The sequence below is a fragment of the Miniopterus schreibersii genome, assembly GCF_964146895.1.
Source record: "Miniopterus schreibersii genome assembly, chromosome: 1".
Taxonomy (NCBI): domain Eukaryota; kingdom Metazoa; phylum Chordata; class Mammalia; order Chiroptera; family Miniopteridae; genus Miniopterus; species Miniopterus schreibersii.
In genome coordinates, this window is record NC_138101.1 from 68,163,118 (window position 1) to 68,185,590 (window position 22,473).

The 22,473-nt window shown below is 39.6% G+C and overlaps 1 protein-coding gene across 1 annotated transcript in view; it reads left to right on the forward strand.

Annotated features, from left to right (window-relative positions):
• Nucleotides 1-11,447: 11,447 nt before the first annotated feature.
• EGF (epidermal growth factor) overlaps nucleotides 11,448-22,473 on the forward strand; it is an 80,205-nt gene continuing 69,179 nt past the window's right edge. The window contains exon 1 of the mRNA XM_081137420.1: nucleotides 11,448-12,147. Coding sequence (XP_080993546.1) covers nucleotides 12,024-12,147 — 124 coding nt within the window. The 5' untranslated portion in view covers nucleotides 11,448-12,023. The remainder of the gene's footprint in view (nucleotides 12,148-22,473) is intronic.

Consider the following 22,473-nt stretch of genomic DNA (forward strand, 5'->3'; position numbering starts at 1 on the left):
TTGGTCATGTGACTTAGGAATCTGGTAGCAGCACCTTGGAGTAGCTCCCTCTGAGATAATTAACTTTAAATAAAAATAATCCAGTAATCAGCAGTCCTAATTTTAGAGAGTCATGAAAGGAGATGAGAAATTTATAATATCCAGGTACTATTCCTAGCACAAGCTTTCTTAGTTATGTGATCATGAGTTAATTAATGTGGTTGAGCTTTTCCTCAGAGGAGAGGAATTCCTTGATTTAAGAAGAACCTGATTCCTGTAGTGCTGCAAGAACAATTCCAACTACACCAATCCCTTCAGATAAATGCCAGACTTGTTATGAATATTTTTCAAATCCAGAAGATCCTATAACTTTTATTTATTTTATTTTTTTAAGATTTTTTTATTGATTTTTAGAGAGAGAGAAAGGGAGAGAGAGAAAGAGAGAGAGAGAAAGAGAGAGAAAAATTGATGTGAGAGCAAAACGTTGATCGGCTGCCTCCTGCACGCCCCCTGCCAGGAACCAGGGATGAAACCCGCAACCCAGGCACGCGCCCCTGACCAGGAACCAAACCAGCAGCCTTTCTGGTGCACTGCGGATGCTCAGCCAACTGACCCACACTGGCCAGGGCAGAGGATCCTATAATTTTTATACATGAATGATCATAGATAGATTAAAAAATAATTTGATTCTATGCTTTTGGTACTCCTCCCAGTAAACGTGGGAGATAAAAAATTACGTTTTCCCACATAGATGCAAAAGTCTTCCATTTGCGGCCCAAAGCCCTGCCTTTGTCTTTCAATGCCTAGGCCAGCACAGTCCCGATTCGATTACCCTCCTGGAAGCTGTGTTTTCTACTCTAGGTTCTCACTTCTCCCCCAAAGAATGGTGGCTCACGAGACCCGCTCTTCTCCGGGAAGGTTCAGACGTGGATCAGGACTATCACATGTCGAATGCTTGCTATACACGAAACACGGCACATGGAAATTTATTTTAAAAAGTCATGATCACATTACATGATTAGTTTAACACTTACTTGAAGAAAAGAGAAACATTTAATACTATTAAACAGACAAGCTTGATAGAAAGGCCTTCTTGAAGAGACACAGTGGTGGGCCAACTCCAAATAGTCTCCAAAGGAGTTCTGAAGAAAATGCCGTGGTACATCTGTACATACACACCAAAAATAGACGGAAGGGGAACCAGTTAAGTAAGGTATAAATATAAAATTACATAAAACCGAACTGGTTAAACACGTTTTCACTCTCACGTGCCTATTATTAATAATTATGCCCAGTAAACATCTACTTTCTTAGTAACTGTCAGAAAAATAAACTGCCCTTTTGAGACTGTGCTTCTCTTCTTATGCTGGAAATATGTAATATGTTGCATGGAAATTAATTTACTAACAATGGGCAAGACAGAGATTTGAAATTTTAAACCAGAAGACTTTGGAAAATGATTTCCTCTCAATATTATTTATTTATTTATTTATTTATTTATTTATTTATTTATTTATTTAATTTATTTATCCTCACCTGAGGATATTTTTTCCATTGGTTCTTAGAGAGAATGGAAGGGAGAAAGGAGGGGAGAGAGAGAAAAAGAGAAAAACATTGATATGAGAGACACATTGGTTGGTTAGCTCCCGCCCACTGGTGGCACCAGGATCAAACCTGCAACCAAGGTACCCACCCTTGACCAGAACTCGAACCTACGACCCTTTGGTGTGTGGGCTGATGCTCCAAACACTGAGCCACACCAGCCAGGGCTTGTCTCAATTTTTAAACCGAGTGTTCTTGACATGAACTACTGAGACTAGGATATAGAACCCTTACCTATGAGGTCTTGAATTTCAAGTGGAATTTTGAATAATTTAAGTGTGGCTCTGCTGAAGGCAGGGAAACATTCTAAAGGAATTACATTCTAAAAGTAATTTTTCTTTAATGGAGGAAGCAATCAGAAGGAGAATGCTATCAGAGGCAGCAGACAGGAGAGCAGGGTTTTTAGCTTATAAGAGAATCGAACATAATGCTCTTCATCTGAAGGTCAGTGGATATCTTACTAAGTCTTCTATAATATTACAACTTTAAAAAACAAAATTTTAAATTGAAAAGGAAGTAAAACCCATAATCTCACTGCCTATTCAAATAAACTATTTTCAATGTTCTGGGTTCATCTGTTACACAAAATAATAAATATAATCATAGGATAGATAAGAGTTTGTATTTTTTCATTAATGCTGTGATAAACACTTCCTTTTTAATGATTATATTATAGTCTCATAATTTCTTAACTATTCCTGTTACTGGAAATGAAAACTGTTTCTAATTTTTGCCACCATGAATAACATTACAATACCTATTCGTATGATCGTAGATTCTTTTTTTAGTGGAGAGATTATTCCTTTAGGGAGAAATTGCCAGGAGTGAGATTAAATGGTCAACGCCTATGGATATTTTTATGGCTCTGATATGTGTTGCCAAATTGCTTGCTAAAAGGGTTGTACCAAATAGAACTTGGCTCTTAATTAAAGGTCAGATTTATTTTGATACAAGATCAACATACGTGTTACATTAACCCAACCACTTATCAACTGGTGAGAAATAAAACCTGTCATTTCTTAACATATAAAATAAGAATATAACCCAGGAATCATGCCCAAGTCTGTCATACTGTGAATGGACCTGCCAGTCACAAATCTCACTTCTGTTTATTTTGGTCATAATTGCAAAGTAGCTCCCTTCTTCTGGAAGTTACACTTTGGACAAGCTGTGGCCTAAGACCCAGATATGAAAATTTCAATTATTTTTGTCCCAGTACACATGGAAGGATTGAGGCCATATATATATATTTGGTATATACACATAGTGAGCTTGATTTTATTTTGTAATATCTTTTGTTTGAGGGGATTAAGGATGAAGTTTACAGCTGGTTTCCAAACTCCCTGGAAACAATGTAATTTTCCTTTTGATAAATAAGGCAGTTAGATTTTGATGTACGGTTTTAAAATACTGCACACAAGGGGTTTCTTCTGCAAAATGCCAGAGTTACATAATTTTGTTATTCTTGGTTTAGCAGATTCATTTCATGAAAGGGCTAAAGTGAATCCATGAAAGCACCCAGGGAAATTGGAGCCGCAGGTGACCTATGAGAGAATGGATCCTTTCCGTGACATAGATTTAATTCAGCTGAGCTATCACAGGATCTGAGATTCGATGTTTTAAAAATTGCTCCAGGATGTCTTGGTCTCAGCAAAAGGGACTAATCTCTTCCTCTCTTCTTTCTCCAATATACTTAAAGTCTTTGTGTAGAATTTGGAATAACACCATTTATTAGTTATTCCACAAACAAAACACTCATTTGCATTCATTCTTGGGGTTGTTTTCTTATACTAGACTTCCCTGTTTTGAGTACTGATTTAAACTTCCTTGAAGATCAGGACGTCTATTTTTCTAATGTAATGGCTGTCTCTTTTTCTTATAATCCCCAGGCACATCTTTATGGATCATTAAAAAAGATTACTTCATGCCCTGGTTGGTGTGGGTCACTGGTTAGAGTGTTGGCCCGCGCACCGAAGGGTCTCGGGTTTGATTCCCAATCAAGGGCACATATTCTGGGCATGTGCTGGAGGCAACCAGTTGCTATGTCTCCCTCACATCGATGTTTCTCTCTCTCTCTCTCCCCTTTCTTCCACTCTCTCTAAAAAAAAAAAAAAATCAATGGAAACAACAACAAAAAAGCTTACTTCATTTTTCAAATGACACAAACTATGGCATTCACCAGTAACCACAGAGGCCTTATCAGGTGGAATTTTAAATGCTGAGGAGATACCAAAGAAGTTGGCAAAAGAGAACAGGAGGATGGTGGTAATCTATATTTTCCTAGTTAATGCCTACTTTATTTATTTGTTATTATTTTTTAAATTCTCATCCAAGGATAATTTTTCCATTGCTTTTCAGAGTGAAAGGGAGAGAGAGAGAAATACTGATGCAAGAGAGACACAGCGATTGGCTGCTCCCTGCACGGTCGGAGATTACATAAGAGGCCCATGCCCTTGACCAGAATCAAGGCCCAAACCCTTCCGTCCGAGGGCCAACGCTCTAACCACTGAGCCAAACCAGCTAGGGCATTAACACCTACTTTTCATAGGAACTGGATGAAAGCTTTTCTTTTCATCTTTCTCCTGGTGGTGGCTCCTGACTGGTGGCAAACAAAGGTAGCTGATGTTTGAGAGAAAAGATGACTTTGTATTATCTTTCCATTTTGCCTCTAGTACTGTGGACTCAATGAAAATAACTCCCTATATAATGTAATATTTAGCAAGTTTGCAGTATACAAATTCCAAAGAGAAAACTCAATTTTATTTCTATAAAAGAGCAACGAACAACTAGAAAATAAAATTGAAGAACTATTCATTTATAAGAGCATTTAAAAATCAAAATATAAATAAATGTAACAAAAGATGTGTAAAGCTCTAACTGGAAAGTTAAAAACATTGTTGAGATAAATTAAAGAAGACCTACATATATGGAAAAATATATGTTCATAGATTGAGAGACTTGTTATTGTGAAGATGTCAGTTTTTCCCAAATTGAACTATAGGTTTAGTGAATATATATGTGCAGAAAAATAAACTTCAACTTCAATCTCACATAATATACAAACATTAATAGAGATGAATCACAAGCCCCAACATAAAAGCTGAAACTCTAAAAGTGCCTAAAAAACTGGAGAATATATTGAGAGATTGGAGTTGGCAACAATTTATTAGAGAGAACACAAAACGTAACCGTAAAGGAAAAAAACAGAGAAGTTGGATTTCATCAAAATTATAATCTGCTCATTAAAAGACACTCAACAAAATAAATAGATAAGCCATGGACAGGGAGGAAATATTTGTAATAAATAGACCTGACATACATATTTACATATTTGTGATATATAGATCTAGATTTGTATCTGGAATATATATAAGGAACCTCTACAAATCAATAAAAAAATAAGAAATCCAGTAAAGAAACAGGCAAAAGATTTGAACAGACGTCTTACAAAAGAAGATAAGTGAATGATCAATTAACACATGAAGGATGGTCGAGCACCATTATTCATCAGGGGAAGGCAAATTAAAACTGCAATGTGATATTAGGACACACCTACTAAAATTTTTTAAATTAAAAAGACTGACAATACCAAATGTGGGTGAAGGTGTGAAACAACTGGAACTCACATGCCCTGCTGGTGAGTATTAAAACACAGCAAACACTTTGGAAAAATGTTTTGAGCTTTTTATGAAGTTAAACATATACCTACCCAATGAACCAGCAGTTAGGCATTAACTGGAGAGAACTGAAAACATTCAGGGAACCAAACCTTGAAACAATCCAAATGCCCATCAACAGACGAATGGATAAACAAATTGTGACATATTCACACAAAAGAATACTGCCCAATAATAAAAAGAATGACGTACTGATACAGACAACAATATGGATAACTATCGAAAACATTATGTCGAACAAAAGTCAGACACAAAAATGAATCTACTGTATGATTGCATTTATATAAAGTTTAAGAACACACAAAGCTTAGTGAATGATGATAGAAATCAAAACAATGGTTGCCCGTGGATGTAGAGGGATTGGCTGGAGGGAGCACCAGGGAAATTTCAGTGGTAATGGAAATATTTTATATCTTGGTTGAGATATTGGCTTAATGTGAATATACATTTACCCAAACTCATCAGATTTTATACTTAAGATCTGTTCACGTTATAAAAATTTTACTTTAATAGATATAAATGAATGCATCTGAGTTTGAAGTCAGGCTGGGAAAACTAAATGAAAGCAACTTAATTTATTTTATTTCTCTGGTATTTGAAATTTAAAAAACACATAATTGACTCAAAAAAAAATTTTTTTTTTTTAATCTTCACCTGAGGATCTTTTTTCTATTGACTTTTAAAAAAGAGAGTGGAAAGGAAAGAGGGAGAGAGAGAGAAAGAAACATCGATGTGAGAGAGACACACTGATTGGCTGCCTCCCACACTCACCCTGACCGGCGCCTGGGATGGGACCTGCGCCCCAGGTACGTGCCCTTGACCAGCAGTAGAACCTGGGACCCTTCGCTGCGCAGGCTGACGCTCTAACCACTGAGGAGCTCTGGCAAATATTTCCTCTCCACCATCTACATTGTACCTCTTTGCCGTTTCAAGTGGTAGACCATGATTATTTTTACTCAAATAATTTCAGTCCTTGAGGTTTAGAAAAGGGAAAGAAGATACTATTTCACAGTTCTATAAATATAAGAAGAGCAAAAGAAGAGCAGCAGACTACGGTTTGCGTTTTCACTAATTTCCAGAAGGTAGTTTTAATCACACGAAGCTTATAGCATCTCTAGTACTCTTGTCAGGCCTTCAAATGCTCTATACTTAATGGAACTGTGCTTCTTATAGACTTGGCAGAACTGAAGGACAGGGGAAAGGTTGTATTGCGGGTGAGAGAAAAGCAAGAGTTCTTTCCCTAAACCTTGACATTTTTAGAAGTTAAAATATCTGAGTGGACGATGAATGAGGAACTTTTAGGGGACCACCAGTTGACCTGTGAGCTGGACCCCTGCAATCAGAGGCTCTTCGCCCTCTCCCCGTCCTTGAAATGTACATTCCACCCACCATTTCCACACTAAGGGCTGTTGTGAGGACACAGCCTTGAGGAAGAATGTGTTGTTGGGACCATCTGAACAGTAAAAGTGACTGAACCCCATTAAGGCCTCTATACAAACTTTTAACATTCTGGCTGGTGAGTGCCGAGACCAACTCCTCTTGCAACGCCCAAGCTTTCTATGTAAGTTCCCTTGATTATTAAGCCTGCCACCTACCTCGCTTTTCCTAAAATGTTTGTAGAAAGCAGGTATTCTATGATAAAACTGTTGTGTACTGCATGCTTTACGTGGAATTCAGAGGCCAGCCCACATTTAGTGATTAACAATGCCCCAAAATGCAAGTAACCAGCCATTGTTCAAATCAGAGGAGTGATTTTCCTCTTTTGTAGCTTTTTAGGCTTCTGTTGTCCTAAAATTTCATTGTATTGAGAACCCATTTTCTACCTGGTCTTTCTTGACAGGATTTTTTTCCCTACTTTACACAGTTTCTAAATAAAATTCTGTATTTCATGAGTGAAAAACAAAAACAAAACTGCCACCTGCCATTCTGGGCTGGTCTGCCTCTTTCTTTGGTCTCTCCCTGGCCGTGGAGGACAAGAGATGGGGGCAGTTTCAGATTTCACCTAGTGGGAACTCCCAAGGTTGCAAACCAACAGGCATGCTGAGATGATGTAAATAAATGCAATGTAGTCTAAAATGAGCTTTAAAAAAAAAGATTTAGATTTTGTTGCTGCTTCATAGAAAAGTAGAAATTATATATTATAAATTATGCCTTCTTTTTTATATATCCAGTTTCTGAAGGCTTGTGTTTTCTTCTTGGTCAGAGAAAACTTTCTAGGTACTGGGGATAGGCTGAGCTGAAAAATGGAGCAGGGCTGATTCTTCTTTTATGTCTTGTTTATCAAGTGCTTTTTTTTTTAAAAAAAAAATATCCTTATTGATTTCAGAAAGAGGAAAGGAGAGGGAGAGAGAGAGATAGAAACATCAATGATGAGAGTCATTGATCGAGCCCGCAACCCGGGCATGTGCCCTGGCCGGGAATCGAACCCCGATCGCCTGGACCCTAGGTGGACGCTCAACTGCTGAGCCACGCCCGGCCGGGCTATCAAATGCTTTTAAAAATGTGATTTCATTTGGTAGAAGTGTGGCATTATTTAGTCTGTGCATTACTTAAATTAGATAGTAACTCTCCTTTTAAAAAAGTAACAAACTATTTCTTGTAAAAGCAGTTTTAGGTTTACAGGAAAATTTTGTAGAAAGTACAAAGTCCCCAACTACTGCCTCCCCTACTCCCCCCAGCCTTCCCTGCTATCAATACCTTGCATTAGTGTAGTACATTTGCTACAATTGATGAGGCAATATTGATGCATTATTATAAAAGTCCGTATTTACATTAGGATTCACTCGTACATTCTGTGGGTTTGATAAATTTAAAATGGAGTGTATCACACAGGATAGTTCCATTAAAAAGTCCTTTGTGCTCTGCCTGTTCATCTCTCCCCCACCCCAACTCCTGACAACCACTGACCTTTTTACTGTCTCCACAGTTTTGTCTTTTTCAGAATGTCAATAGTTGGAATCATACAGTAAGTGGCCTTTCAAATTGGCTTCTTTTCCTTAACAATATGCATTTATGAGTCTCTCACGTCCTTAGTGTCTTGGTGGTTCATTAAATTTTATTCCTGAATGATATGCCATTGTATAGATGTACCACCATTTGTTTACGCATTCATCTAGTGAAAGACATCTTGGTTGCTTCCAGTTTTTGCAATTATGGATAAAGCTGCTATAAATATTCTTGTGTAGGTTCTTTGTAGGCATAAGTTTTCAACTCATTTGGGCAAATACCAAGGGGAAAACAGTCCTTTTTAAATAAAACTTTCACTTATGGTATTCACATCTTGACAAATTATGATTTGCCTTTGTTGCTAACTCCTATGCTCTCCCAGTTTCTTTCCCTTAGCACCATTGCAGTTTCTGCCACATATGAGTCACAGGAATGCCAGACACATGTCAACAACCTTGTCTCTAAAAAACAAGAAAATGTTTTAAAATCTTACAGGAACTGTCCCGGTACATGTGATATTCATTAATAGATGTGGCCTATGAAATAGCCTGTGTATTGTTTCTGTAGGTAGATGTCAATGCTATGCCTGAAAAAATGTACTTGCCTTGTCACCTCTGGTTCCTGCAGTCATAGCCATGTGTATAGTATAAGTTCTGCTTTTCTATTGATAATGTCAATGCCTATTTATTCTGATCAAAATCAGTCTAAAGAGAAAAGAATACTGACTTCAGAGTTCATATTCTCCGTAAATATGTTTGATACTGGGAAATTTTCTTAGCCTTCCTGATCCTCTGGGTCCTATGAAATGGGCACTAATACCCACCTTGCAAGGCGGTGTTGAGGATCGGAAGTGATGTAGATAAAGCCTGGCACATTGGAGGCAATCTATTAATGGTGTGGTGGTGGTGATGTTTGTAGAGCAAACATATTGGCCAGGAAAAGAGGATCCTTTGTGCTCCAATGGGGAAATTTTATTTGAACAATAAGAACAGTGACCAGGATACATGAACATGTCTCCCAATAGCCTCCTTTCTATTGATGTCCACTCACACTTAAAAGCTTTCAGAGCTGTTTCCTTATTATTAATGTCTAACTCTTATTGACCCACCAGCAGGGTTGCCTCCCATCCAGCTGTGCCCCCTCAGGGTTGAAGGATCTAATAAATAAGCATTTCATTTCTCTGTCCTTTCCCGTTCCACATCCTATTGTCAGCATGGCCCTCCTCCATCTCCACGCCGATGCAAGGCTTCCTAATTATACACGAGGCTCTGCTGCATGCTCCAGTCCACAGAGTTTGTTTCAATTCCCCCTCCTTTTCTGACACCCCCAGAATCCTTGCTGACTGGCCACTTTTTAGCTGGTACTATTTAGCAAGTCATAAACTATTTTTGTTGTTGTTAGTCAACTTGAGCAAGCTCTTGAACTTAGGGGACCATGACTTCTATTTCTTGTACTCCATACAGTGTCCTATCACATATAGCTGTTTAGTAAATCAATCCGTTAATTTGATTCAATTCCAGAAACTAAAAGGTATTTGGCAGCTCAGCCCTGTAAAGCTATAATAGATTTCTAAGCAACTTTAAAATAAGAAGGACATTCATTCTCCCAGAACAGGTTCAGCTTTATCTGGAAGTAAGAATGTGGACTTATTAGATGTCTCTGGAAGTCCATTCTAAGTGGGTGGCTCTGTCCTGTGATTTGCTAGGTGAGCAATCCTGAATTATCTGTGGGTTAGCTGGCATTGATCACATCAGTCACCAGTCTCAGCTTCTACCACAGCCGTGCTGAATTCATCATCTCTTAAGGGGCATGTATGACTACATTAGCCCAGGTGACATGTCATTAGGAAAGGGTGTCTCTTTACAATCCAAAATAATGAGTGCTTCCAGATCCAAACAGAACATAGCTGTGGATTATTTCATATTTATGTTTCTGTCATTCTCTCCCATCTCCACTAATACAGCTTGATGCTTGACTGCCCTCTAAGCCACTTCCACTGGCAATGCATTTTGCTGAAGGGGAAGGTTATTAGCAAGGTTATAACTTAGTGCAGGTTATTTGTAGGACACTCCTTCTGAGTCTTGAGTCTGAGTCCAGAAAGCAATGGAATATTCCATGTGTTGCCCCCCCCATGCCTTCTGCTGCCCCCGGGGCCTGTTTCTCCGGTAAGCGTTGGGAAGCTGCCTGGCAGAGGCTGGCTGAAATCAGAGAAATCCTGACTTTAGCTGTTTCAGAAAAGTCACCCCAGTATTTGAGGTATGATGAGGACAGAATTAAACAGGAGTGAAAGGCTTGGAGTGGTTCCCGTTTTCCTCCATAGTGGATGTTCACTGGTGTGACTGTTATTTTTGTGACTATCACTTTATCTACACTTTGACCAGCCCTTGGAACACCACCTCTGGGTAACTTAAATGAAAGCTTGTTTTCCAGGATGAAGTAAACTGGCAGAAATTTCCATTGTTCATCAAATCTGGTGCGAACGGTTTGCCTGAGCTAACCATTTGGGGCGCTGGGGGTGCCCTTCTGTAGAAATAAGTGCTGTTGCTCCAAATAGAAAGTGGTCAAGGAGACAGTGAATCGATACCTCAAGATTTTATTTTCTGTCCCTTTGTGAAAAAGTCGCCTACATTGTTCGGGCAGGAGCAGCAGGAGGCTCGGCTGGATTTCCAGCGCTTCCTAGCTTTTGCACTATTAGCTTATTTTTTCCAGCACGGCCCTATCATAACAACCCGCTCCTGGCCCTGCACTCCTGGCCCCTCACGATATTTTGTCCTGCTCCTGCTGAAAGAAAAGGTGTCTGTGCACACTGTGTCTCTTCGTTTGGCTCCAGGGATTTCCCTTTGATTTGGAAAGAATAATCTTCCAAATTCCGCTATAAAATATACGGGAGAGAGAGAAAAGGTTAAGCACCAGGAACGAGCACCAGTGTTGACACTTTGTTTAAAGAATGAAGTGCAGGTCAATTTTCTTTGGTGTTGCTCAGGGAGTGATCAATTACTGTAGGCCGGAATTATCAGCAGCGTTGCTCGGGCCTGATTTATACCTCACGGCTTGACTTTGTCTGCACCCTTCAAGATATTAAAGCATAGCTAATATTCAGCAGGTACCTCCGAGACACCGGGAGCAGCCCCACGGCTCCCTAATTGCTCTCTGCCCGGGTCTAACCAGAATATTTATGGTGAGTAGCCAGTTATCTCTTCTTTGGCAGCCGGCCCTGCCTTCCTGTCCTGTGGAATTGCCTGCATTCGCATTTGCAAACAGAGGCTCACTCAAGTGTCACTAAAGGAAGCGGAGGTGGAGCCAAAAGGGCTTTAAAAAGGAAAGAGGAGTCATTCTACTTTTCAAAAAGAGAAACGGTGTGGCGTTTGGGGAGGAATCGGATCTGAATATTCTTCACCAAGGGTCGTGGTTGGAACTTTCCATCAATTCTTTCCTTTGTTTTCTTTTTTTTTTCTCTCTCTCTCTCCCTGTAGCCTTTGCCCGCTGCCCTCTCTGCCTGTCACAGTGAAGTCAGCTGCAGGCCTCCAGAGTGTGGCTGAGAAATTGTGAAATGTGTCATAAGGGTGTCAGGTATTTCTTACTGGCTTCCCAAAAACTTAGATAAAGAAATCTCTCCCAGAGTGTCCCTTTCAGGCTGCTTTCGGACACTGTCTTGAGTTGAAGCAAGAGTTGGAGGGTGACAGAGAAAGAGCCCAGGAAAAGATGCCCCAGGGCTGCAGGCTGAGCGGGGTGAGCACGCCTGGGGGCAGACCGACCCACCTTGCTATGTGCAACCAAAGTCAAGTTGTTTTCTATTGAAAGCTCAAGCCCCTCGAGATCATGAGGCTCTTCCTTGTCATTCTGTTGCTGGTAGTTTTTAGATTTGGCTTTAGTCTCTCAGCACTCCAGCGCTGGAACTGTCCTGAAGCCTCCCCCTCGGGAAATGGGAATTCTACTTGCGTGGGTAAGTAACTCCATTCAAAGGAATTCACGTCTTCTTGGAAACTGACCTCCGCTACCTGTTCATTCTGTCTTGTAAAGTTGGGCATTTTTTTTCTGATTTTTCTCTGTGTGTGTATATTTGCTTAATTTTTGTTTTCTGATGCTTGTATAGTTTCTTACTGGCTGTTAGAGCTAATCTGCTACCGGAGGTACAAATTCTTGGTTCTCAAACTGTTCTTCCACGTGTGGGTTTCATTTTAAACTAGCTGAACACTTCTTTTCATGCCTTTATTCTGACGTGAGGAGTAACTAAACACGTAGTTGATCAGCTTTTCATTGGAAACTGGGAAAACAGATGGTGCTTTTTTTGAGAAACTGTCTCTATTTAAAGCATAAATTCTCTAATAACTTTGTGTAAGAACTCAGAAGTTGCCAAAAAATCAGTGAAAAAATGGGTGAGAATTGGGAAAAAACGTGATTCTATTATGAAGCCAAGGGAAGTTTCACCTGACACCTCCTCCCTCCTTCCTCCCCACTCCTTCTGTTTCTGAAGCTCTGACCAGGCTCCAGGATTTTAGCAACAGGTGCATTGTAATGTTGAGAACTGCTAAGAAATGACAACATGCCACATGCCCCTCCCATATTAAACGGGTTTTTAATCTAGGAGAAGGGAATTTTATTGAATGCAAATGACAATCTTGCTTAAGGAAGTTGCCTGAAAAAACTCTCTCTCACTGTTGATTCATTTCATTTAGCTCTTGGCTAGGTCTCCAATCTGCTGCTCAAACAAGGCAATCATTTCCAACCATTACAGGGCATGCACTACTCTGACATTCCTTTCTTGTCATTTTTCCCCTTTGAGAAGGAATCTGGCTTTCAAAAAGAGAGAAATTGAGGAAAACATTATAAAGATTCCAGGAGCGAACTCTCTGGAAGACAGCACAAAGTAGTGGGAATGGAGAGAACAGTTCTGAGACAAACTACTGACATTGGGCTCCTGCCCTGGCTCTCTCATGAAGGAAGTTTCAGTGAGGAGGTGGCCTAGCTCTGCATCTCAGGACTCTGTCTCCAGGCCATGCTCATTGTAACAGGTGAGCAGAACCCCAGGGTACTGGAAGAAAGGACTAATTCTCATGATCTCCATGACCCCAGTACCCGGAACATTTCCGCTTTCATGTTATGTACTCAGTAAAGTCTTGCTGAATGAATGAGGAGTCTTTCCTTCACCTGCTGATAGCAGAACTCCAGAGACTAGCAACCAAAGGGGGTGACTAAAGACAATAATGACCTCACAAGCCTGTTGATCAGCTGTTAGAGGCATAAGTGCAAGCTTTTGGACACAGTTGTGTTGAATGGACTGGAGCCTCTTTGGGGTGGGTGAATTGTCCCTAGAGTAGTTGGCAAGTGATCAGGATCAGGCACTGCCATTTGCATGGGACGTGAGAGGAGATGGTGGGAGCCAATAAAGAAGCAGAACTTGAGAGACGGGAAACAATCCCACAGAAATGAACTTTCACACATAGCTTTAGTCTCAGGGAGCCACCCCATTTCTGCTAGCAAGTGACTTGCACTCCTTGCCACCCCTGCCAGTGGCTCAGAAGTGTACCAAATAAACTTGAAGACCAGGACAGAAACAAGGAGTTCAGGGAACTGTGTCAGAGTGGAAGGAACACAGGTTTTAGAAGCAAATACACCCCATTTCAAAGCCATGCTACCTACTTGATACTTGAGTTATATCGGAATGTTGCAGGAAATACCCCTCTCCCCGTTTCAGGATTGTTGTGGGGATCACACCAGATACCAAGTGAAATGCCCTGGCACAGAGGCTAGCAGGCTGTGCTCAGTAAATGTCCTCTTGGCTCCAAGTCTTGGCTAAATCTCTTTGATCAGATCACGCCCTGAGATGCCTTATTTGAACAGTGCAGTGTCGTGGCACGGACCTCACATGACGTGGAACGTCTGTATGCCACTCTGTGACTCTGCCTCTTTGCTCCCTTGGTCCTTGCATGTCACTGGTTTAAACCCCCTGCTTTACACTCCACATCTCATGTTAGCTGATAACTGCCTGGGTCACACCCCATGCCCCCTGCATTTCAGAGGATAGTATTTCTCCTTTCTAAATAGATATGGTGCCATCATCTAGCCACAACCCTCCTCACAATTAAATTCTACTTGCCTTATTTCTTGCCCTTGGCATTGAGACAGAGCACCTCTGGCCAGCCTGACCCAGCAGAAAGAATGCTTTGTGGTTTGACAAGATTCAGGTAACTTTAGGCAAAGTTGTCACTCATGTGACTGCCAGCCACAGAAACCAAGTGATAACACAGAACTGGATTTTCTTTTCATTCCTCCCCTCCCGCGCTCTTTCTGCTTTTTTTTTAAATTGACTGAGGATTCTGTTAGCTTCTTTATGAGCTACAGTAGGTGAGGCCAGCAATAAAGAAAGCTGGCAAGTGGCTTCTGAACTTTCAAGCTTATTTGCCCTGGAGGAGAAATACCAGTTGAAAAAAGGAACTGTTCCTGTTTGCTGTCTGTAGCTACAGTATTTATATGAACTTTATTGGTAAAATGAAGGGTGAAGAAGAGGTATAGGCCAAGCCTCAGAGGACTGGCTGCAGGAAGGATCCTGGGGCACTCAGCAGACTGGGAGATCTTTTAGCAGTAAACAGTGAAACTGCTGATTTCAGCACTGGCTAAGGCTTGGTCAGCTTCCCAGTTATGTGCAAACCTGAGTAATTTCATGATTAGAATCTTTGTTTTTTCAGCCAGGGTTATGCAAAAGTTTTTGTGTGTTTTTTCAATATATTTTTATTGATTTCAGAAAGAGTATAAGAGAGGGAGAGAGAGAGAGAGAGAAACATCAATGATGAGAGAGTCGTTGATCGGCCGCCTCCTGCATGCCCCCAACTGGGGATCAAGTCTGCAACCCGGGCATGTGGCCTGACTGGGAATCAAACTGCCATCTCCTGGATCACAGGCCGATGCTCAACTGCTGAGCCAGGCCGGCCAGGCAAGTTTTTGTTTTTTTAACCTAAGTGCAAAGAAATTATAGAAATGATTGTTTTATGCATACCATGTAAATGAAACAGTCCACCAAGTACCCAGTGGCTTATGGTCTTTGAGGGGTAGTGGTGTTTAGTGGTAAACAGCTTAAATTTTAGATACAGACCTGGGTTCAAATCCCAGTTTTGCTATTTGTGAACCGTGTGTGTCATTTTCCTCACTGTGAAATGAAGATAATGAACCCCTCCTCCTAAGATTGTTGTCAGGATTGCATTAATATATTTGTTGTCAGTGTTGGCCCCACATTAGAATCACCATTGTCCAGGTTACCACCCTGGGTCCCAGTCCATCTGGGTCAGAGTCTCTTCTGGGGGTGGAATCCAGGCATCATTTTTCTTTGAATCTCTCCCTTGATGATTCTAATGGGCTTAATAGGCTGCCTGGATTTAAGACCACTGAGTTAATACATGTAGAGTGCATAAAATAGAGCCTGGCATGTAATAGGCACTCGGCAAGTCTTAGCTGCTATTAGTATGTTTATCATTGCTAAAATTATTTTTATTCATGGTAATAGTACAAGTATTTTCTAAATATGGCTTGGTTCCTTCTATAATAATTGAACATTTTTTATCATGGAAAATGCCACATTGAAAAAATCTGAGATAGTTTTGTAACTAAAATTAACTTTTATTAAAAATACAAAAACATATCAAACTGATTTGAGCAAGTGTCCTTGTGGAACTGCAGCTCCAATGTTTGTCTTTCTGTGACATCAACTGATAAAAAGTTCCACTGACTGCAAATTAAATATACTTGTTAGATTTCTTACCAGTAACAAGTTTATTTTAACAACAACAGCAAAAACAAGGCACTTGAAAGTGATAATTTAGATTTCATATATATTTTTCTTTGTATTTGGAACCAATTTCTCTAAGATTTTTTAAAAGCTGTTGAAGGCATATAAAGGAATGATAAAATAATTCTTTAAATGAATTTATATTTTGGGGCTAGATGGGAGCTGTTCAAATACATGACATTCAGTTTAGTGGTTGGAAGGTGAGAATTATTTGTTTGTGTTCATGATAAAGCAAATGATTGTTTCCCATAAAAAGTAAATGAACTAGTAATTCGGTTTGAAATTTGCCTTCATGAAAATCCTTTTGAAATAATTTCTTTAGTATGAATGTTTTCTTTCTTTATATCAGTAGTCTCCAAACTCCATTCTATCTATTAAAAAATTAAAATGTGGGCATATGCTCTCAATATGTGTGTTATCTGTTACTTACATGTTATATATACTACTATTACAAACATTATACTACACATAATATTTTTAATATTTTCTTCCCACACAATAGTGAACCTTCTTACAGTCTGTAAATGGTACACATTCTACTTGGACGAGACTGTTTCAGAGAAGTAATAAATAATGGAATACATACTTTGTCTTTCTTAGCTCTTAGTCAGCTCCTTTCACTTAGGCATGAAGAGATAAGTAAAAGGATTACCTTCTCTTTTTTTTTCAATTAAAGGGGAGTTCTTCATAGTCAATGACTTCTCTCAGAGTGTAAAATGGAAGAAATAAAAATGATTTTTCTGAGTGTATAATGGAAGACATAAAAATGCACTGAGATTCTTCCATAAGGACCAGAAGGAGAAACCACATTCTTAATGATGAGCTGGAGTTTCAGAAATTCCAAAGCTCCATGGCCTGCTGGGGTCACTATATCTTAGGATTAAAAAAAAAAATGTTTTCATTGATTTTAGAGAGAAAGGAAGGGGGAGGGAGAGAGAGATAGAAACATCAATGATGAGAGAGAAACATCCAATGACTGTCTCCTGCATACCCCCTACTGGGGATCCAGCCCACAACCCCAGGCATGTGCTCTGACCAGTCATCAAACTGGTGACCTCTTAGTGCATGGGACGACACTCAGCCTACTGAGCCATAGCGGCCAAGGCTTAGGATTTTTAAATAAAAATGGCCTGTGCCTTCCTCCTATGTTCTGGGGAAACCTTGTGTGCCTCCCCTAAGACAGAGGGTTTCTGGGCATGGGAATAGTGATGTGGAAGGGAAGGCTCCTGTGTTCCTGCTGGCCCTTCCACTGAATTATTGATCTGCTGTGTGTCTTGCTTTCCTCACGTGCTGTCCCTTTCCCACACTTCATAACCTCATGTCTGGCACCACCCTGTTTTACTTCTAGACACCTGGTGCCATGAATCATGAGGGGGACAGACTTTAACTGAAATCTTTGCGGGGGGGAAAGAAAATCCTGGCCACATCCTGATCCAGCACATCAAACAACTAAAACTATTTTTCATTCTTGTTCTTAAAATGTAAGTAATTGTTCTTTGTGGGAAAGCTCACCAGCCATCTCTCTCCAGTGCCAGCCTTCTGCCACCTTGGTGGCCTCGGGGAGGCTGACCTCTTTTCGGGGCTTCCTTGGTCTGTTTCAGACGACCTGCATTCTCATGCAGAGCATTTTAGATTCACCCCTCCTCCTCCAATTCTGTTTTCCTCAGATCCTGGGCCTCCTTTTTTAAATTAAAAAACTAAAATATTACTAAATGGCATACTGAAGTGTTTTAATACACAAAACAGTTATTTCTCAGAAGAAAAATTCTGACCACAGGTTTTAAACCAAATTTTTCTTTTTTTCTCTCCACAATGGGAGACTTAATTTTGAAACAGAAGCGAAGCTTTCGAAGGTAGGTTCCAGGTGGTGGGAATGCTACCCGGAGAGAAGACTTTTCCTGTAGCTCAGGCTAGGAGGGGATTCCATGGTTGCGGGGTGGCTTTCTTTGGCCCCGTGGACGCAAGTCAGAAAGGAGGCAGGACACTGATATCAAAATAGAGCATCATAGCCCAGCCGGGCGTGGCTCAGAGGTTGAGCATCGACCTAGGATCCAGGAGATCAAGGTTCCATTCCTGGTCAGGACACATGCCCGGGTTGAGGGCTCGATCTCCAGTCAGGGGCGTGCAGGAGGCAGCCGATCAATGACTCTCTCATCATTGATGTTTCAACTCTCTCTCTCCCTGTCCTTTCCTCTCTCTGAAATCAATAAAGATATATTTAAAAAAAAAAAAATAGACCATCATACGCCTGGCGTTGGCCAGTGATTGTAAGGTATTCCATGGGTTGTTCTTTCCTGTTATACCCATTCCTTAAAGAGGGTCTTATTAAAAGTTAGACGTTGATCTTACTTCTGCTGAGGAAAATGAGGAGGCCAGTCCCACGTTTCAGGTGAAATGGGACAATGAGTGGCAGGTAGGAGGGACCATCTTCCAGAAACACTGTGGTCTCCCAGAGGTACGGCCAGAGGTGGAGGAGGTCAGATGAGAGGCACCAACGGGCAAGGATGGGGGAGCAGAATATTCCCCCTTCAGTGGTCAACTATTAGGAGCATCAGATAGCTTGGACTGTGAATCACTTACTGTATCTCCTCTCTTATTTTTGTCATTGACTTGTAGATTTCATTGTACTAATTTATTTAGCTTGATTTTTATGTTGTCTCTTAATCCAGATAATGAAAAAAAATCAAACATTAGCCTTCAGACAAAAGGTAACAAAAATTTCTTACCTAGAAAATAAACCTTCTAAAATCTGTTCAACATTCTTAACCTTTTATCACTTTGATTATAATGGAGAAAGCTAGGAGAAGAAACTAGTAACTTCCCAATATGCTTACGTTGCCTGACCTAAGATATTTCAGCAATTATTTTAATGAGGTAGTTTTTGTAAACTTGTTATGAACAACAACAAAAAATTAAAGACTCAATACCTAACCTTAACAGTTGGAAACTACTGCATTGGAGAGTTTTTTCAGAGTGTTCAGGTCAGTTTTAAAGAATGTACTTTCTCTTGAGAAATATCTAAATACTTTTCAAGCAATTCTCAAATTGTATGAAGCAGCTTAATGCTGAGTTTAGTTTTAGTTATTACTCTGGATTTGAGAAATCCTAGAGCTAAGGAACAAAATGTGAGTTTTATTATGTTATAGTTTCTAATGTTAGAATTAACTTTAAGAAGGAACCAAGAACAACAACAAAAACCTTGACCTTTGGAATTTCATTGCCTGCATTATCTATTTCTTTCTTGCACTCAGGTTAATACTTTTATCCAGAATGATAATACTACTCACCATGAAGGAAATATTACCTGGATATTAGGTGAACCAAGAATGCAGATTCATTTTGTAGAGATTCTTTACTAACAATAATGTTAATAAATAATAGCTTTGCACATGACCATTCCCATCCCATCCCCAGCTGTTGCATTTGCTGGGGCCCACAATAAGACCATGACTGAGATCTGGGCCTTGAAGGATTAGTAATGTTTTTGTCAGTTGTAGAAAAAAAATTATATTAAATAGAAGGGATCTTTACATTTCTTGAAAGATCTCACTATATCTGAATATACATTTCTATCTTATTTTATATGGTCAACGTTACTAAACTTTGAAAGCAATTCTGGAATAATGCATGTAAATGTCTTTCTCTAGGAGTTTTGTTCCTTAACATCATCATTCAAAGCTTGCCTTGGAGGCTGGAAATTAGTAAATGTATAGAAACTTCAGTCGTTTTAGCCAAATCCAAGACAGACTCTTCTGCTCTCATCACCTCTTGACCTTCTAAGACTGGAGTTTGAATTGGTGTGCAAGCCTGTTTTCACTTATGACCTTGATTTTCTGATTCTCCCAAACTTGGCCAACCGTACTAATGTCTCTCAGTGTCTGGGTTTTCCAAGTATTTCCCAAGATCCTTAGTACACTGAAATTTGTGGGAGTGTGAAGGCATTTGAGAACCAGCAGACTCCTGTGACAGTGATTCATGGTACGCACTGATTTATTTGCAAAGCCCGTCAGTGGCAGGATAGAAAAGGCCTTCAGAGGAAAGGCCTACCCTCTTCTTCCGTTCAGAGCAGCCTGTCGTGGTGCAGCTTGGTGTGTAGGAAGTGGATTTCCTCACGAGGTGGTTCTTTTGGTGGTAGGTGGTTGCTAGGGTACAGCCAGTTCTAGCAACGTCAGGGCAGCTGCCTTGTCCTTCAGCACGTGGTGTGTCAGTGGGGAAGCTGCTTTATTTCATTCCCTTCAACACTCTCCTGGTTAACATTTCTAAAGCTTGAAGAAGGGTCTTTCTTCTTTCATAGACCTCCCATCCTTGTATAAACGGATCAAAGATGGAAGATCAATCGAACTCAACACTGTCATAATATATGGCTGCTGACACCAATCCTGTGTATTTTGGGCCCTTCCCTTGTGAGATTTAAAAACAGCCCAGAGACAGAAGCTACCAGGGATTTTCTGGTGTTTTTCTGACTCCCTCTGAAGCATACAATTATTCTAATTATTATAGAATTTTCAGTACAAAGGAATTTAAACTCTGTGTTGTGCAGGGAAATTGGAAGGGTTATTGTCATTAATGTTAATTTACCCAGTATGTGGAAATGTATATCTCTTAGATTTAAGTAACATTGTTGGGAATTTTTAAAACTCCAAGTGGGTCACAAGCCTTAGGTTTGAAAACAGATCTGAAAAATCGATTGAAACTTTTATATTTCTTGGTTATTCTAATGAATCATGGTAAAGATTACATGTAAGAGGGGGAAAAAAGATACATGACAAAAATTTCCATCTAGAATCTCAATGAATTTTAAAAACACTCAACAATGTCCAAGAGAGATTGATAGGTGACTATCTTTCAATATTGATATACAGGGGTGGGCAAAAGCAGATTAATAATAATAATAAATAATACAACAATTAATACATAAATAATAATAGAAGAATAAACTGTTTTGTGTACTCACAACTGTAAACCTACTTTTGCCAACCCCCATATTATCTTCTGGCACTGAAAGCTAAACAGAAGCTCCCTGTGAGTGGATGTCCCTCTTTAACATAACTATATTGATGCATATAAAATGACCAGGCTTTATAACTTCCAGCAGACAGATGAAATGCCATTTTTGAAACAAAGGATAAATTTTAAACAGAATAAATTGTGGTTTATGCTTTACATGAGTTGATTGATCTTGTCACAGGAAAAAGTGGAGCAATTTTAGACAAGCAGTTCTAGTGTCACACTTACTTGTCACCTTAACTTCGCATGAAAGAGTTTCTCACCCTTAGTCGATGCACTATACCTGCCAGCCTGTGCTAGGCCTCGGCTTTTGAAATTAATAAGGTCCATATATAGCTCATATGAGCTGTTAGTACTTACCTCATAGGATTGTTATGAAGACTAAATAAATTAATTCATATAAGGTGCTTAGAAACTTACCTTAGTGAGTTCCCAGTAAATATTAGCTGTTCCTCTCTACCAAAATCCATAAGCTGAGACATTAGTGACACCTTTGCTTTGTGTAATTTTTCTAATCCTGTTTTTCAAATTTTCAATGCTGGTTAGAGAAATTTACAGGTGGTCTCTTGGGATAAGCTAAGTCCCAGCTATTGCCTTACCCAGGGTGTTCTCTGTGACTTGTTCTTATCCTTGATGACCAGCCATGGCACGAAATCTTCAATTAATTATTTTTTCTAAGTAGTTATTCTTACTACTTGTCACATTTGCTCTCAAAATTTCAAGAAAATTACATAAAGTAGTTTTTCTCTATATTTATATAGTAATGTATACAGCTGGGGCACAGAATTCAATGCTGTTCAGGGTGAGAGTAATGAGAACAATGGGAAAGGACTCACAAAACATCTAGATGCCAACAACTTTTGTTTTTTGTTTTTGTTTTTATCGGTTTGTCTAGGAGCACTCAGAATGTGGCATTTATAGGCAAATATTCATATGTTTAGCCTTTCAATTTGAGCAACATTATTGTCAAGTTAGTAAAAGAAGATAATTATGTTGATTACAAATGAGATTCACACCAAATTTTGAACCTCTAAGAAAGTTTTTACAGATTTAATCAATGTATTAATTTTTTAGACTTCCTTCAGAGAGTTGAGCTTTTACTGTCACTTGGAGGGGATTGTTTGTTTTATGTTATTATTTTATTTCCTTTAGCAGAGCTCATAGCCACTCTATTGATTTGGTATTTGAAATTTAGAGAAGCAGACAGAAGGAAACAGTTCACAGAAAACAGGAGTTAGGATGAGTAACATCTACTTATGAATTTACCATAAGCTTAGGCTTCTTTACCAAATGCCCCAAACCAGGAAGCTATTGAATTTGTAAGACAGGCAGGATAGGAACTGAATTGATAAATGTTAGATTAGAAAGTACCTTCAAGATCATCTAACCCAATGGTCTCATGTTACAGATGACAGGTTGAGATCCAGGGAGATGAAGTAAGTCATCAGGATCCTATGAGACCTAGAACTCAAGATCTGGACT